The 16456-nt window shown below is 46.3% G+C and overlaps 1 protein-coding gene across 1 annotated transcript in view; it reads left to right on the plus strand.

Moving 5' to 3' along the window:
* Positions 1-16456, plus strand: part of PTCD3 (pentatricopeptide repeat domain 3) — a 185949-nt gene that overhangs the window by 113784 nt on the left and 55709 nt on the right. The window contains exons 18-19 of the mRNA XM_086964253.1: positions 5583-5661; positions 5752-5842. Coding sequence (XP_086820379.1) covers positions 5583-5661; positions 5752-5842 — 170 coding nt within the window. The remainder of the gene's footprint in view (positions 1-5582; positions 5662-5751; positions 5843-16456) is intronic.

Genomic DNA, 16456 nt, shown 5'->3' on the forward strand with positions numbered 1-16456 from the left:
GATAATGTAAAAATGACAGTGAGCGTACATGTTCATATCGCTGTAATGTACTAAAATGGTAAATAAAGTTTAAAAAAACACCCACCGAAAATAAATGTATGCCCTTTTATGAAAATATGCAGATTTCTGTATCAGCCCTGTGCATTTCTACTACTGTGTAAGCCTCTTTACTAAAATTCCTTTTTTTAACCCCCTTACCTATCAATCCACACAGTTATTGGCCTGGCAGTCAAGGCAAAGTGTATTTAGAATCACTCAAACAGCACCCAATTTCTGTTTTTATCCACATTTAAAAATAAATACAGATAAGAAAATGCTTTTTTGTCTGTATTTATCTGTAAAAACAGAAAACAAGGAGCCTTAATCATGATCATGACAATCCCTTCCTTTTGTCTAGTTTGTCTAATTTTGATAGTTATTAAACATTCTTGGGATCTTGCATCACTTCCTGATTGACCCAGTCCTGGTTCACTTTAATGACATCATGCCGCCTAGGAATTCCCACTATGCCCTAATTATGCACTTTAATGCTAGGCATGGACATCATTTAGGGGTTGCCAGGGGTCACAGCTGTGCCCTGTGACCCATGGCTTTCATGTGCGATCCCTGGCCTCAGAGGTAACAAAATCAGTGACAGGAACACAGTGGCATCTCTTCCTTAGGGACATTGTTTGGGGCCCCAATCTTGTTTATTGTATAATGTTGTTTTTTTTTGCACAGATGGTGTATAATAGTATATTATTCACTATTAGTGGAATTAAGAAATTGATTACAATTACCTGAAATATGACCCTCCCGAAAAGCAGAAGCACATAAAAAATGCTTTTAAATGTATGTTGTTTGCCTGCCTGCTGCAGGTGAGTTTGCTTATGTGTGATTGTGTCTATGTGTAAGGATGTGTGTTTGAGTGAACTCTAAGGTCAAATGATGAGTAATGAAACTTCTGCTGTACCTGGCCTTTTGGTGAATTGACATTCATGATGTTAGGACCACTGTAAAGCACCGTCTTGATCACTTGGCTTTCAGTAACTCAGATGTTGATATCTTCTGAGTGTTTTTTTTTTGTTTTAGGGTATTCAGTTGTTTTGGCATACTGGAACGATCTGTGGGAGAAAATGACTCCATGATTTGTCTTGATGACAAACATTCCAATTTCCTTACATATGTTGCCCACTCCTATTCCTAGAGTAATCGATCTTTTTGTCTTTCACCGCAGCTGTTGCTGCATGCTAGTTCTTAATATATAGACTGACTGAATGTCAGTGAACTACCCAACAAACCCTGATCCCACCCCTTTTTCCCCTAATTGCTTCCTTCTAATCTCTCTCACCTTTTTAGAGACCTCCATCGCATGTGTAGATAATCTCTCTCCCCCACGTTTTGCAATACTGCAGCTAAACTCTTTCATTTTTCCCTTTTCGCATCTGCCTTTTCTGGTGGACATGAATATGATATAATTTACATTTTCCAGAGATATTTTGACTGAGGTGCTTCAGCCAGGTGTCACTACATCCGAAGCCACTTCTCCTGTCTAACAAAGCCCTCTCGGATGTGCAACTAGAGGCCTTGTCCAAACCTTGCACACCAAGTGAGAAGGGGCCAGGACCAACTGGAGCCATACTGCACCAATACCCAGGGTTCAGGGTCCTTTGTAGCAACCAAAACCTGTTTGAGCCCAATCCTGACCTCGGACTCCACGACTGAGCAGCCGTCAAGGGATTTCAGCACCGCAAAGACCCACTTTAGGAGTGGCCCAGCTGACCTGTTTCTGTCCCCTCAACCGGGGAGACCGACAGTCGTGAGTGCCCATGATGCACAAGCCCAGCTGACCTAACCACTCCGCACCCGAGCGCCGACTATGCTTCCTTGCACCTGGACTTGTTCCCAAGTCTCCCTCTGCAGCCTTTTTCTAGGTGGCCTCCCCTCTCTCCTTTGGTGTAGAGCACAAAGCGACCAACCCGAGCAGAACCTCTGCACTCGACGGTCCAGAGCAGCTAAAGACTAACTGCTGGTGGTTCCTTGGACCTTGAGCCCCTACCACCTGAAGGGGACCACCGCCAACCTCTTCCAAGTCATTGTATGCAGTATATGCCTTTTTCCCATAGGAAAGCATTACTGCATAAAAACACATTTAAGTGAACATTTTACTTACATGTGACAATATTTCGAAAAGTACTTACTTGATACTAAAGTTCTTGGTGTTGAAATTTATATAAAAATACATGATATTTTTCTAAATTGGTCTAGGATTTATTCTGGACTGTGGCTCATTTATTGCCTCTGTGAGTACAACAAATGCTTAGCACTACCCTCCGATAAGATTTTACTGTTTGCCCACTCAATGGCAAAAGAGAGCATTTGGGTTTGTTACTTGTGCCTCTGGAAACCAATAAGAGTAGCCTGGACTCTCTACACAGTGTACCTCGTTTTGGTGCACTATATAGAGAGCCAGCTTCCTACTGAGGATAAACTTGTGTCACTGAGTTGAGATTTGCGATTGTCATGGTGGATGTTAATTCCAAATTGGTTGTAGTAATGTTTGTGTGAGATTGTGACAAAAACACCATCAGCGTTGGAGGATATTTTTAGAGAAGAAGGTTATCCAGTGGAATTAATCACTGATAATGGGGCACAACTGACATAGGTAGAAATATTAAGATTTTTTCATACTTGTGGTATTTTACATTTATGAAAATCATTTTAAAAAAAACCTCCAGCAAACAGTATTGTTTAGCAGGCCAACTATATGGTGAAGGGGAGTGAGGGCTCTCACCCCTGGGGTTCAGAAACTCATCTGTGGTGACAGGTTGGTCAGGCCCAGTCAGCTAGAACACTAGAGGACTGGTTGGTTTCAAGGGGTACTTCTAAGGTACCCTCCTGGTGCATGTATTAATAAATCCAACACTGGAATCACTGTGAGGTTTTTTTTATACGAGTTTTTTGATACCAAACACCATAGGTTTCAGTGAAGCCATATGGTAGCTGGGCAGCTCTTAGGGACCCCGTGTAGTACCTATGCCCTGGTTACCAGATGTACCATTTATTTGGTACTTCGAGGTGCTAAAGGTCTGCTCACTTTGTGTTCAAGTGACCAGTTGTCTTGTTTTGGGGAAAGAACACTGGCACTGGGGATCTGGTTAGCAGGATACCAGTGCACTTAGTCAAAGTTGCATCGAATCCCAGGCAAACAGTTGAGGTACTTCTGTAACAAAAACCCAGTTGCCTACACCTGTGCATTGTGGATTTCAGGTAATGTTGTTACTAGTCATTTGACGCATTCAGCTTTATACAGTGTAAGAACCTTCCAGAATTACCAGCTTTAATCCTGCATTATGTTATAGTTGTACTGGCTGGTACTATATTACCTGGCGGCCCAATTGCAGTGGGTTGCCTATTGGCTGAGTGGTAAGAATCTGATGGACACGGCCACGGAGGACACTACCTTGTCCCCAACTCAGGTGCTGACTCTCTCCCACCCCCTGACACGGGGCCGGCCCCCCAACCAGATCCATTTAGCTGTCGCAAGGCATTGCTTTATGCGAAGCCTCCGACTCACCAAAAGCACATTACTATATGCCCCGAACCTGCCGCTGCTGGGGACCCCCTGGGGAAATGGCGTGCTGTCTTCAACCGTGCTACGCAGTTGGACTGCGGCGGACTTGGACGGACTAGGTGACCTGTATAGTGATGGGGAGCTACTGTCCTTCGAGACTCTGACCGCCGACGCCGGTCTGCCAGCGGGACAGTTTCTGACGCATGCGAGGCTTCTCCGAGTGCTGACAGAGACATGGGGGGACCTGACTCACGAGCCGACCACACACATGCTCATACAGTACCTACATGTGATGGGCGATGGTTCCCATCTGGTGCACTGGCTGGCTCAGGCGCTGAACTATCATACTCAATTCTCCTCCCAACGACTGAGAGAGAAATGGACGGCCGACCGGGGTAGTGAATGGACGGACAAACAGTGGGCCGCAGTACTGGCTGGCGCAAGGAACATTCCTCGCAATGCGAGATTTAGGATTATCCAATATTACATAATACACTGTGCGTATTTATCCCCGGACAAACTGAACCGCTACTTTGGCCTCGCCTCTTCGACATGTCCCAGGTGCGGACTCCTGAACTCGGACCTGCTACACGCACTCTGGAGTTGCACTCACCTCACCATGTACTGGTCGGCGGTCACTGACACGTTAGCGGCGGCCACGGGCGATACCCTCCCCAAGACGTGGGAAGTATGCCTGCTGGGACTCTACAAGAGAACCAAGCAGTCCAAACTACAGGCACGTTTCTGGGACCTGGGGCTCATTACGGCTAAGCGGTTCATCACGAAACGCTGGAAAAATAATGCCCCCCCGCGACCTGCAGACTGGCGTTGCTCATTTGCCTACTGGGCTAGCGCAGAGAGTGTGTCTTTGCACAGGGAGGAGACAGCGGACCTTCGTATGTACCCAATTGCCCAAGAGTGGGACACTACCCTGACTGCATACCATCTGGCTTGTACCCAGGCTGGCATTACATGACCGCCTCGTCATGGAGTAGTGATAGACCAGTCATCCTCCGCCCCAGCATGCCACTTCCCCCCCGTGCCCCCCCCCAGCCGTTGGGGTAACACCCAGCAAACTCCATTGGCTATCATTCCCCCCCACCGCCTTCTGGCCGCAGCAACTCTCAATCCACGACCACTCCCGCCCCCGCACAGTCCACATATGGCGTTACATACGCTGTTAGGGTCACTGATACACTACTGTACATGCTAGCACTAGTCCGATCGTTGTTGAAGTGTTTTCTCTCCTATTTTCTTTAATTCCCTATTGTTTCTCATGATGGGCGGTTAGCTTGTTTCTGCTGTGCTCACGATGATGTTAATCTTCCCCGCCCCGTTTGCTCTTCCTACTATGTTTATTGAATATTGCCACGATCACAAGACTATAGCCCAGTGCATTATATGGCAAAATGGGATGTGATTCCTATCTTTGACTTCATCCGTGCCAACCAGGGAACGCAGTCTAGGATGAACATTGTTGGCTATCATGACCACCTTGGTCCTTCTGCAGTGATGAACGCTGCAGGCACTGCAACCCATGATTTCTCCTGGTACTGATAATTGCGGACTAATGCATATTCTCTGGCTACTGTTTATTTTCACATATATGTGACCAACATGTCGAAAATGTTACTGACTGGGTAATGCTTGAAGTTTATATGACATTGTATGATCTATTGGCTTATTACTTGTGAAATTAAATAAAATATGGGACCGTTGGTCTAAAAAAAAAAAAAAAAATAGTTGTACTGGCTGGTAGTTATTGCTCAACTTCCTGGTGAGGCATCCATGAGTCAGTCTGCAGTTACCACTTTCTCTACTTGCCACAAGCTGGCGATGTTCAAACATCATGAGAGGATGTTACTTGATGTAAGGAAGTGACTATACAACCTTACAACCCTTTTTTTCAGTGTCTCACTGTTCTGCGTATTGTTCACTTAAAAAATATTGCAGGTTACGTACTTGTTAAAATATAGTTATAATATTGCAGTTTTCACTTATCTTATACTTGGCTTTTATTTGTTTTTAGTGGAAGGTTCTTTAATTTACTTTGCTTGATGGAGCATATCGATGTCGTGTTAAAATGGTACCGGGAGCTGATACCTTCGGTAAGGAGATGCCGGACTACAACTAGGAATTGCTTAATCTAATGCTGCAAATATGCAGATAACAATCTATGTGCATGTTTTGTCCATTAGCTCTACTACCCCAATTCGAGGGGCATGATGGATCTCCTTCAGGCTCTAGACACAGACAATCGTTTGGCGATGATCCCTCAGATATGGAAAGGTGAGTAGTTTTAATTTGTCACTTCATGATCCTTAGACTAATTTACCTGAAACAGTAGAATAATTGGGTGCGACTCCTGGGTGGCGATTTCTGGTGATCCCACGTTTTGCTGATTTTGGAAAGATGCCTGTATTTATCATATGGCCAACAGCACCCTCATTTCACTTCTAAAGTAGCCACTTGCTGGTTTTGTTTCCTAGTGCCTATGTAGCTCCTAAGTATAAACTGTGAAATTGATAATTTTAGCTGAGATGGCCTGGAGTAGAATGCGAATGAATGACTATATATGCCTCCGCAAAAGATTTCTTACAATGTGTATGTTGCATCAGGTACTAATCTAATTTTAGGCTGACTGAGTGTTGAAAAGGAGTAACGTGCTTGTTACAAACAGAGTTGAAACAAGTCTCTCGTTTTAGACCTTGCTTATTCATTTTAGAACTTTACAGAGGTGCTTCCTACTCCCATCTTGTGACTGGTTTCATAGTCAGGCAGCCACAGTCTATGAAACCTTGATGAGGAAGGTGGCATAATCGGGCACATTGCTGAATGTGAGATGTATCTGCTTCCTCTTGATTGTGGATTAAAAAAAGAATTGTTTTGTCAGTCCTATTTAAACTGTCTGAGGTTTGGAACATTCTGAGGTTAAATTCAACTTCGGTGCACTCTAAAAAATGAAACACAGAGCCATTGTTAGCACGCAAGTGGGTAGTAGGGGGTGTGTTTTTTGAAAGGGGTACACCCATTACAAAGGATAGATTAGGAAATGGAATTGGGCTGAACCCTCGGTGTCTTGGGGCTGATGTTCTAGCATAGCTTTGAAAACATCTGTTCAACTGCCCAGTTGCATTCTTCCTGGCTTGCATTTTGGTTTTCTCAAGTGAACTGTAAAATCTGTGAATCTACTGTGGTGCACTAGAAAAGTTCACTACTTACTAGAAAAGAGGGTTCAACGATGTACCCTCCTACGTAGTGGAAGTTAGTTACTACCCCCTGTGAGAAAGTGTCCTTTTTTGCCTGGTGATCTCTCTTTCTTAGATTGGTGCTGCAGGGTTTATGACTGTTCACTGGGACACTCCTATCCAGAATCAAGTGCATATGCATTAAACTAGCATCAAACTCAATGGGAGGAAAGGAGCCCTCAGAACTGGTTTTGATTGACCACAGGGGAGGGGACTGCTCATTACCCTGTCCACACCACTATTTTGGCGCCCAGGATCTCTGCACAAAGGGGGGAAGGGTTTCTACATCTTGGATATTGAGATTGAATGGCACTTCAGGACTGTTTGCAGTAGGGAAAACAGGAACTGCTGAAAAAGGAGGTAGGGTTAACCCCTGGGACTTTTAACCTCCTTGATTAGGGAATGCCAAGGGACACCTACCACTGGGCATAAATGTCGTACCCCAAGGCACCATCCTCAGAACACTTTCTTGTGTGGAAGATCAGAAAAGGATTTAGGCTTGCTGTCTAGAACGTGAAGGTCTGGACTTGCTCAGTGTCTTGGCTGACCTGTGTGGCTAAAGGGAAAGAACAAGTTGCAAGTGCCTTTTTCCTGGAGTGCCCATCTGAACCTGGACTGGCCTCTGTCTGACAAACTGTGAGTCTCCTAAATGCTCTCAATTAGGTTTAGGGGGCCATAGTCTGAAACAACTACAGACGTACACGTCTGTAGTTGTTTCAGAACCACAAGAAACTTTGGAATTGTTTGAGAACTTTTCCTCCGGAGGTTCAGGGGACCTGTGATAAAAGTATCTGAACGGCAGGACAACAGCATAGGATTGAATTTCAGCTTCTTCCCACTCCAGGTTGCCACCGCCCTTGAAAAAATCACTAAGTCCCATTCTTATTTTAGTGCGAATACTCCAAAGTTTCTGTCTCAAATATCTGGCCTTCGGTTCCACGCCAGTGGCTACAGCTTCAGCAGAGGCCCACTCTGGGAGTATTTCTCTTCTTAAAAATCGATAAAGTCCTTTTCTGAAGTGACACTTAGTAACATTTTTAAACATTTTGAATTTAAGGCTTTCGCTGGGAAGGATTAACTTTTTTTTATCCGACCAGAGCTCCATCGCGGTTGGCCTCCCATTGCACTAAGGATCTGATCTGCCGCGTCCATAGATCATTGGTGCTATATTTTGGTGTCAATGTACTCATTAAAGTTTCCTCTAGTTTCATAAATTGGAGTCAGATTTCTACTGTGTTGTGTTTTTAACTTTTGACTGTTTTGGTTTCTCTGATTTACGCCTGTCTGCTCTGTGCCATAGGGGTTGAGCTAAGGTTTAAATTATTGAAACCTTTGAATGGACATAACAGGTTTTTGATTTTATTACTTGTGGTGGACTACCTTTCACCTCAGTTAATAATTCATTTTCTGACATTGTTTAGCTGTAGGGTCCAGAACGGCGTTTAGTAGGACTGCTCAGTTTTAAAAGCTGAAATAAAAAATCCCTAAATTTAATTGACAGCAAAATTTCACTTTTGATCTTTAAGTATACAGTATTTTATTGGGTCATTTTTGATTTTTCTAAATTTTGTTTCGGTTCATTTTTTATACTTGAAGTCTTTCTGAGAAACATGAAGGTGGATTTGACTACCCTGCCTGATCTTATTGTGGAGGAGCTGAAGGCCATGTGTAAAAGAAGAAAGTTGAAGATGTACCTGATTGCCAGAAAGGTGTACTATGCACTGCTTCTCCCCTCACCCCAATGGGTTTGACAATTTGTAAAGCCGCTGGAGGTACATCCTAATTTTGTATGCCATAGTCCTTCTATGGGTGCTCACTACCCTTTCATAAAATACTGGCATGGCGGATGCAGTGGATTATGTATTCTGGGGCACATTATTAACTTTTTTTACCTGTATCCTTTAAGGTAGGAGTACTAATGAGTCTTTCCTGTTTAGTACCCGACCAGAACCATATGGCCCAGATTAAAAAAAATCAGTTTATAAATAGGTCTAAGGAGTATTTCAAACAGATTATGTGAGAAAATCTATCTGAGAACATCTGAGAAAAACATGAGTGGTGTGGTGTCATGACTAAACATGGGCGGTCACGTCACTTCCCAACTGGAAAGAACAGACAAAAAAACTGAAAATTAACTTCCTTATGACATGAGAAAGATTTCGAATTCTGGAAAATGAAGTTTGCTCGGTCTTCTAGTTAGTGCTCACACTAAAGCTCCACCTTTAAGAGAACAGAAATATTATCCACCATGGACTTGGCCCTGCAGCTGCTCCTGTCCCTTGAGGGCTGTAGATAATGGATGAAGGCTCTTATCTGGTTGTAGGTTGTCATGGAGACTGAGTACTGCTTCAATACTCACAAACTCATTGCTTAATTCAGGTGCTTTGGTGATGGATGCAGTACACAGAGCCGCCTTCAGTGTGTCAAAAGCCTTCTGATGCACCTCAGTCAATATGAACTTCTTGGGTTGCTTATAAGACATCCCCTCTATCAGGGGACTCAGAATGTTGCCATAGCCTTTAAACCTCTTGTAGGACCCCGTCAGATCCAGAAGACTTCTGACCAGAGTCTCAGACTTTTGGAGGCTCCCTAACCTACATGGGCCAACGTGGACTGGAGAGGCTGCACATGTCCCCCGTCAACTAGCTAGCCCTATCTGGCACTTGCTGGCCTTTGATAGTCACTCCTGCCTGGTGCAGGACCTAGAGCCTTAAGATGGGTCAGTTACTCCTGCCAGGTGGAATGCAGTGTGTTGTAGATTCGTCACACTAAAGGTTTCCAGCCCAGACAGAAGCTGGTTGAACTAACTCTGAAAGGTGGAATTGGTATTCTTCAATCCAAAGGGCAATACCTTGAATTGGAAGTATCCCTCTGGAGTTAAGAATACAGATCTCTCCTTGGTTCCCCTTAGGTTAGTCTGCCAGTACCTAGAGGTCAAATCAAAAGTACAGCGGTATTTGGCAGCCTCTAAGCGTGCAACGAGCTAATCAGCTCTGGGGAGGAGGGTGAGATTAATTCTTGGTGATGGTATGGAGTCCCATGAATTCCACACAGAATCTCTAGTCTGGAGTGCCCCCTTTGGGGAAGGGGTAGCATTGGGTACCAGTACAACTGGGGTGGACCAAGGAGTACTCTGGGCTCTATCACCCCCTAAGAACAACTTCTTGAGGACGTCTTCCCTTATGCTGTCCTTTTTTTATCTTACAACCTATACATTTTGTTTTTGATGGGTAAGCTATCACCACAGGGTCAGTCATGGTGTCATTGAGAACAGTCCAGCAAACTGGCCCAACAACTAGGTGACACTCTCTCTCTGCTGTTTTCCTGGAAGTGTAGGGGAGAGGACTACTCCCTGTGGGACAGGAGATCGGGAAAAGGTTCACATTCCTCTTCCTCCCTTCAATCAGTCACTATCATCAGCGTCATACCCTCCCTATCAAATAGGAGTTTCAAGCAGTTGACATGGATCACTCAGTAGAGGCGTTTGGGGGTAACAACTCCGCTTAGTAGGTGACCTCACCCATCTTTTCTAGCACACGGCAGGGCCCAGTCTACTTCTCAAAGCCCCTGGGACTACTGGCTCCATAACCCACAGCTTCTAACTAGGCTGGTATGCCACCAGCATTGCCTTTCGGCCATACCAGTGGTTGACCAGCTTTTAAGTAGATCCAAGTTTTTGTTAGCCTTTGCCATGTACTCAGCTATTTGGGATCTTTAATCAAGCACATAATCTAATATGACTACCGCATAATCTACTATGTCCTGTTTTGCTTCCTTAAGAGGTTTCGCCAACCCTTCTTGGACAAGACTTAAAGGACTTCTAACTGGGTGTCCATGCAGAAATTCAAAGGAGTGAAGCCCACTCCCTTCTGCAGTACCACCAAGAAGGCAATAAATAGCAAGTTAGTAGCATGTCCCACTTACACTGGAGTATCTCAGTTAAACCCATATCATGCCTTTCAGAATCTTATTTAATCTATACACAAGCTCATTTGTTTAGTGGTGTTAAGGTGTGGTGACCTTGTAGGTCACCCCACACTCATCCCACATAGCCTCAAGTATGCTGTCATGAAGTTTTCTCCCTTGTCTCGGATGATCTCTTTGGGGAACCCTACTCTGGTAAAGATACCAGGAATGGCCCTGAGGGCGCAGTCACCAGAGGTATAGCTTCAGGGTGTCCAGTAGCATGATCCACCACCACCAGAATTAATCTGGTCCCTGAAGCTGTTTTAAGGTCTAAGTGCCTGACAAAATCAATCCCCAACCTTTGAAAAGGCATCCAACCACTGGCTCAATGGAGCAGTGTGTTGCCAACCTGTCTTGACAGGAGGTGCAGGATATTTGATATTTATTAAAATTTGTATAGCGCGACTATCGCTCCGGAAGGAGCATCTTGGCGCTGAGCACACAGAGAACCAGCAATGGAGAGCGCGGATCAGATAGCTGCGAGGACCGATGAGTCAGACTGAGAGAAAATCCAGGTCTTCAGGAGTTTCCTAAAAAGGCTTTCTGAGGGGGCATGCCTAAGGTTGGGGGGGCGACAATTCCATGCCTTGGAAGCCAGAAATGAAAAGGTCTTACCACCTTTAGTTTTTAGTTTTATTCGGGGTACAGTAACTAAGTTAGCTCCTGACGACCTCAGGCAACGAGTTGGAATGTAACGCAAAAAGCGCTTAGTCAGGTAAGATGGGCCAGTATTCCTGGTGGATTTGAAGACCGTGACAAGAAGCTTGAATAGAATTCTCTTATGGAGGGGCAGCCAATGGAGAGTGTTAAGGGCCGCAGAGGCCGAGGACCTACGGGGGAGTTTCAAGACAAGCCTGGCCGCTGCGTGTTGAACACTTTGCAATTTTTTAAGGGAAGATTTCTTTATGCCTGCTAGGAGGCCATTACAATAATCCAGCCGGGAGAGGATGAGCGCCACCGCGACTGATTTCCTGGCTGAGATGGGCAGAAAGTCAAAATATTTCTTTAGCTGCCTGATCAGGTTAAAACAGCACCCCGCAGTAATGCGCACATGCTCGTCGAAGCTGAGGGACGAGTCAAATTGGACTCCAAGATTGCGGGCTGAGGAGACCGCACTCGGGGGTGCTTCGGACTTTTGAGACCACCAGTCTTTAGGGGAGAAGAGGATGCCTTTGCCTAGGGGTATTATTTCGGTTTTGGCGCTGTTGCATTTAAGATGATTCAGATTAAGCCAGGAAAAAACTTGGGAAAGGCAATTTTGAAATCTGAGGGCAGCGTCAGGGTGTCTTTTGTCAATGGTGACGACAAGCTGGGTGTCGTCAGCATAAGAAGTCACGAGGATCCCGTGGGATTCAATCAACGTGAGAAGGGGAGCCATATATATGTTAAAAAAGAGAGGGCTCAGTATGGATCCCTGGGGCACACCTGAGATGGTGGGTCTTTCGCCAGAAAGAAAGGGGCCTAAGGAGACAGTTTGCGATCGATTGGATAAGAATGATGTTATCCAGGCCAGAGCGGAACCTGAGACACCAATCTCACGCATTCTGTTAATGAGAATGGCATGTGAGATGGTGTCGAAGGCCGCGGTTAGGTCGAGCAGGATGAGAACAGCCTGTCTGCCCTCATCCTGCAAGAACTTGATGGTGTCCGATAATTCGATCAGTGCAGTTTCTGTGGAGTGGCCCGGGCGAAAGCCGGATTGCTGTGGGTGCAAGATGCGTTTATTTTCCACAAAAATTTTTAGTTCGTCGTGAACTAATTGCTCGGTGATTTTGCCTAGTGCTGGGAGAAGGGAGATTGGGCGCATGTTGGATAAATCAGTTGGGGATTTATTTTGTTTCTTCATGAGGGGCTTAACTATGGCCTTCTTCCATTCAGCGGGGACAATGCCGGCGGGATGCATTAACAATGGCATTGATTGACGGGTTGACGACCTCAATAAGATGGTGTAGAATAATCGGGGGGCAGGAATCCGTAGGGGCTCCTGATCTACAGGTCAAAATGGCCCTTTGTGTTTGTGCCAGAGAGACTGTTGTAAAGTTATTCAAAGAGGGAATAGGTATGTCAGTATCTTGTGTGAGAGTTGGTGGAGGGGGGAAATCCTTATGAATGTTATTGATTTTTTCAATGAAGAAATCTGCTACTTGGTCGCAGAGGGTTTGTGATGGGGGGATTTCAAGTGCCAGTGCCTTTGGGTGGGTGAAGGACTTTACGATATTAAAGATAGTTTGTTTTTTCTGGTTGGCTGCGTCTATAGCTGAAGTGAAGAATACCTTTTTTGCTTTTTTTATGTTAGAGAGGTATTGTTTCCTCTGGAGGATGTATATGGATCTGGATGTAGGATCGTAAGTTTTCCTCCACTCTCTTTCCAGAACTCTACACTTTAAGTGACAATCGGTGAGGGCCTGAGTGTACCAGGGAGCATTGGGCTTCCTTTTGCCTTGACCTGATTTTTGGTTGGTGGGGTTGGAGTTGGCGGAGACCACTCCGTCAATCCACAAATGAAAGTTTATAGAGTCTTGTGATGCCTCTCCCACGATAGGAGGGGGGGGGACAGAGAGCTGGGGGTTCAGCTTGATGCGCTCGGCTACTTTATTCCAATTGATGGGAAAGGGGGTGGGAGGGTATTTGATGTGCGGTAACAAAGGGGGTTTAGTCTTAATGGAGAAGGGAATAAAACAGTGGTCTGTCCATATTTGCGGTAATGGGGGAGAGACATCTAGGGAAGCCAGGTTTGTGCAAATGCCGTCCAGCGTGTGCCCGGCCCAGTGGGTAGGGTGGGAGACCGATTGGGAAAGGCCGAAGATCTCAAGTGAGTGTAGGAAGTTAAAGGTGCAGGGGTCTGTGCAGGATTCCAAATGAAGATTGAAATCCCCGAGAAGGGTGAAAATGGGATAGTGGGTCATGAGTGATCCCAAAGTCTCGGCGAGGGAGTCCAGGAATGATGTGGCATTCCCAGGGGGACGATAGACGAGTCCTCCTGATAGGGAGGAGGAGGGGTTAATGTGGATCACAAAGCCAATGCTCTCACAGTCCTTGAGAGAGGCCAAATCGAATGTGTGGCACCTGAAGAGTTTCTTAACCATGATAGCCAACCCACCTCCCCGACCGCTGGGCCTATCTCGCCTGAAGATGGTAAAATCAGGAGGGAGGGCGGTTGCCAGGTCGGGGTTAGAAGCATCGTGTAGCCAGGATTCAGTGATGAATAAGGCGTCAAGATCGTGAGACAGAATTAGGTCATGGATGTCTTGTCCATGACATGCTAGAGATCTGGCATTAATGAGACCGCAGTTAAAGGAGACCAACTTATGACAGGGAGGGGGAGGAAGGGGAGGAATAGGGCTGGCGGGTCCCGAGGATGACCATCCGCATGAACGGCAGGAGAAAGGGCCCCAGAGGCAGTCTGTGGGGGGGTGGACATTACAATTGAGGCTTGCTATTGTCGGGCGCATAGAAAGCAGCGCGTTGGAGTCGTACCTGAGAACTGGGAGGTTTAGGGCAGCATGGCCTGCGCCCGGCGCGATCCTGGCGCAGACGGGCTTGGCTTAGGCGCGGCTTCGGCGCGCAACCGGCGCGCCCGCTGCGCCAGCCCGCTGCGCCGTCTAGGTGGATGACACATTATATAGGAAGGAGGGAGGGTGGGAGGACGGCGCGACTAGAGCGCTGACCTCACCTTCCTCACTCAAGATGGCGCCCACCGCCGAGTGATGTTGATTAAAAGCGGCTGGGCTGAAAGAAGAGGAAGAGAAAGTGTAAGGAGTGTCAGAGTGCCTGTATTCTCAATTCCCCTTAATCTAACAGCCCCCAAAGTTAAAATACGGCGGTTTTAAAATAGGTATAAAAACGCTCCAAATGTCATGCAGGAAAGGCTAAAATCAATGCGCCTCAGATCGCGATTGTCTCAGCTCTTCAGCAGTTCGCAGCCCCAGTTCCCCTCACCAGGGAGAGCATCTGTAAGGCAGGGAGCGCTGGGAAGGGCACACCTAAATACAATGGGAGGGCGGGAGGACGGCGCGACTAGAGCGCTGACCTCACCTTCCTCACTCAAGATGGCGCCCACCGCCGAGTGATGTTGATTAAAAGCGGCTGGGCTGAAAGAAGAGGAAGAGAAAGTGTAAGGAGTGTCAGAGTGCCTGTATTCTCAATTTCCCTTAATCTAACAGCCCCCCAAAGTTAAAATACGGCGGTTTTAAAATAGGTATAAAAACGCTCCAAATGTCATGCAGGAAAGGCTAAAATCAATGCGCCTCAGGAGCGATAGAACTACTTCACCTTTTCAAATATCTGTTGCCACTAAAAGTGGGTGACCACCTGTCCCAGGTTTTGGTGTGCCCCAAATGCCTTGCCAAGCGGATATCATGAGCTAAAACACTGTAAAGCTGGGGGACTATCAGTCATCTGATATCCTCATGTTTTGAGTCCCTAGCCTCGATGTACATGACAGCTTCCTCCCAATAAATCATCTGGCCTCCACTGGTATCCCCCTGTTCTTGGACCTCAGCCCGGTGCTGTAGGCCTTCAAGGGTTGAGCACTCTTTCTCTGCTTGGCAGAATTCCTCCCTGGATTGTCCTCCTGACCCATGCATATTAGAGTTCTGTCAGGTCTCTCAGGTTAAAAATCGCTTCCATTTAGAGCTCTAGATCTTTGTTCCAGTGCCTCTTGACCTTCCTCTTCACTGTTGGAACCTGGGCTATTGTTCGAGGCCTGACTTTCCTGGCAGAAGTTTTGGGTTCTTGTGGCAGGTACACCCACTCAGTCAGACCCAACATTTCAAGTTCAAGTTCAAGAATTTATATAGCGCACTACTCACCCAGAGGGTCTCAAGGCGCTTGGGGAGGGGGGATTATTATTTATCGAATAGCCAGGTTTTAAGTTCTTTTCTGAAGAGATGTGGTTCTGTGTACGACGGAGGTGGGTGGGGAGTGAGTTCCAGGTCTTGGCCGCCAAGTACGGGAAGGATCTACCTCCCATCGTGGATCTTTGGATGCGCGGAACTGCGGCGAGGCCTTGATTGGAGGATCTTAGTTGGTGGGTGGGTATGTAGAAGGATAGTCGAGTGTTGAGGTATTCGGGCCCTAGTTTGTAGAGGGCCTTGTGTGCGTGGGTGAGGAGACTGAATGTTATTCTCTTGTTGACGGGAAGCCAGTGGAGGTCTTTCAGGTGGCCAGTAATGTTATCTTGGCAAGGGATGTCCAAAATGAGTCTCGCTGATGCGTTTTGGATGCGTTGGAGTTTTTTCTGTAATTTGGCTGTAATTCCGGCGTAGAGGGTGTTTCCGTAGTCTAGTCGACTCGTAACCAGAGCGTGGGTGACAGTCTTTCTTGTTTCGGCAGGGATCCAATGGAAGATTTTTTTGAGCATACGAAGTACGTTGAAGCAGGAGGACGAGACGGTGTTGACTTGTTTGGTCATCGAGAGTGAGGAGTCTAGGATGAAGCCAAGGTTACGTGCGTGGTCTGTGGGTATGGGTGCTGAGCCCAGATCCGAAGGCCACCATGAGTCGTCCCAGCAGAGGGGGATGATCCTAGGATGAGCACTTCCGTTTTGTCTGAGTTAAGTTTTAGGCGGCTGTTTTTCATCCATACGGCTACTTCTTTCATGCCTTCGTGAAGATTGGTTTTGGCGGTGTTGGGGTCTTTGGTGAGGGAAAGGATCAGCTGGGTGTCGTCAGTGTAGGAGATGATGTTA

The sequence above is a fragment of the Lissotriton vulgaris genome, chromosome 3_2 (genome assembly GCF_964263255.1).
Source record: "Lissotriton vulgaris chromosome 3_2, aLisVul1.2, whole genome shotgun sequence".
In the NCBI taxonomy this organism is placed as follows: domain Eukaryota; kingdom Metazoa; phylum Chordata; class Amphibia; order Caudata; family Salamandridae; genus Lissotriton; species Lissotriton vulgaris.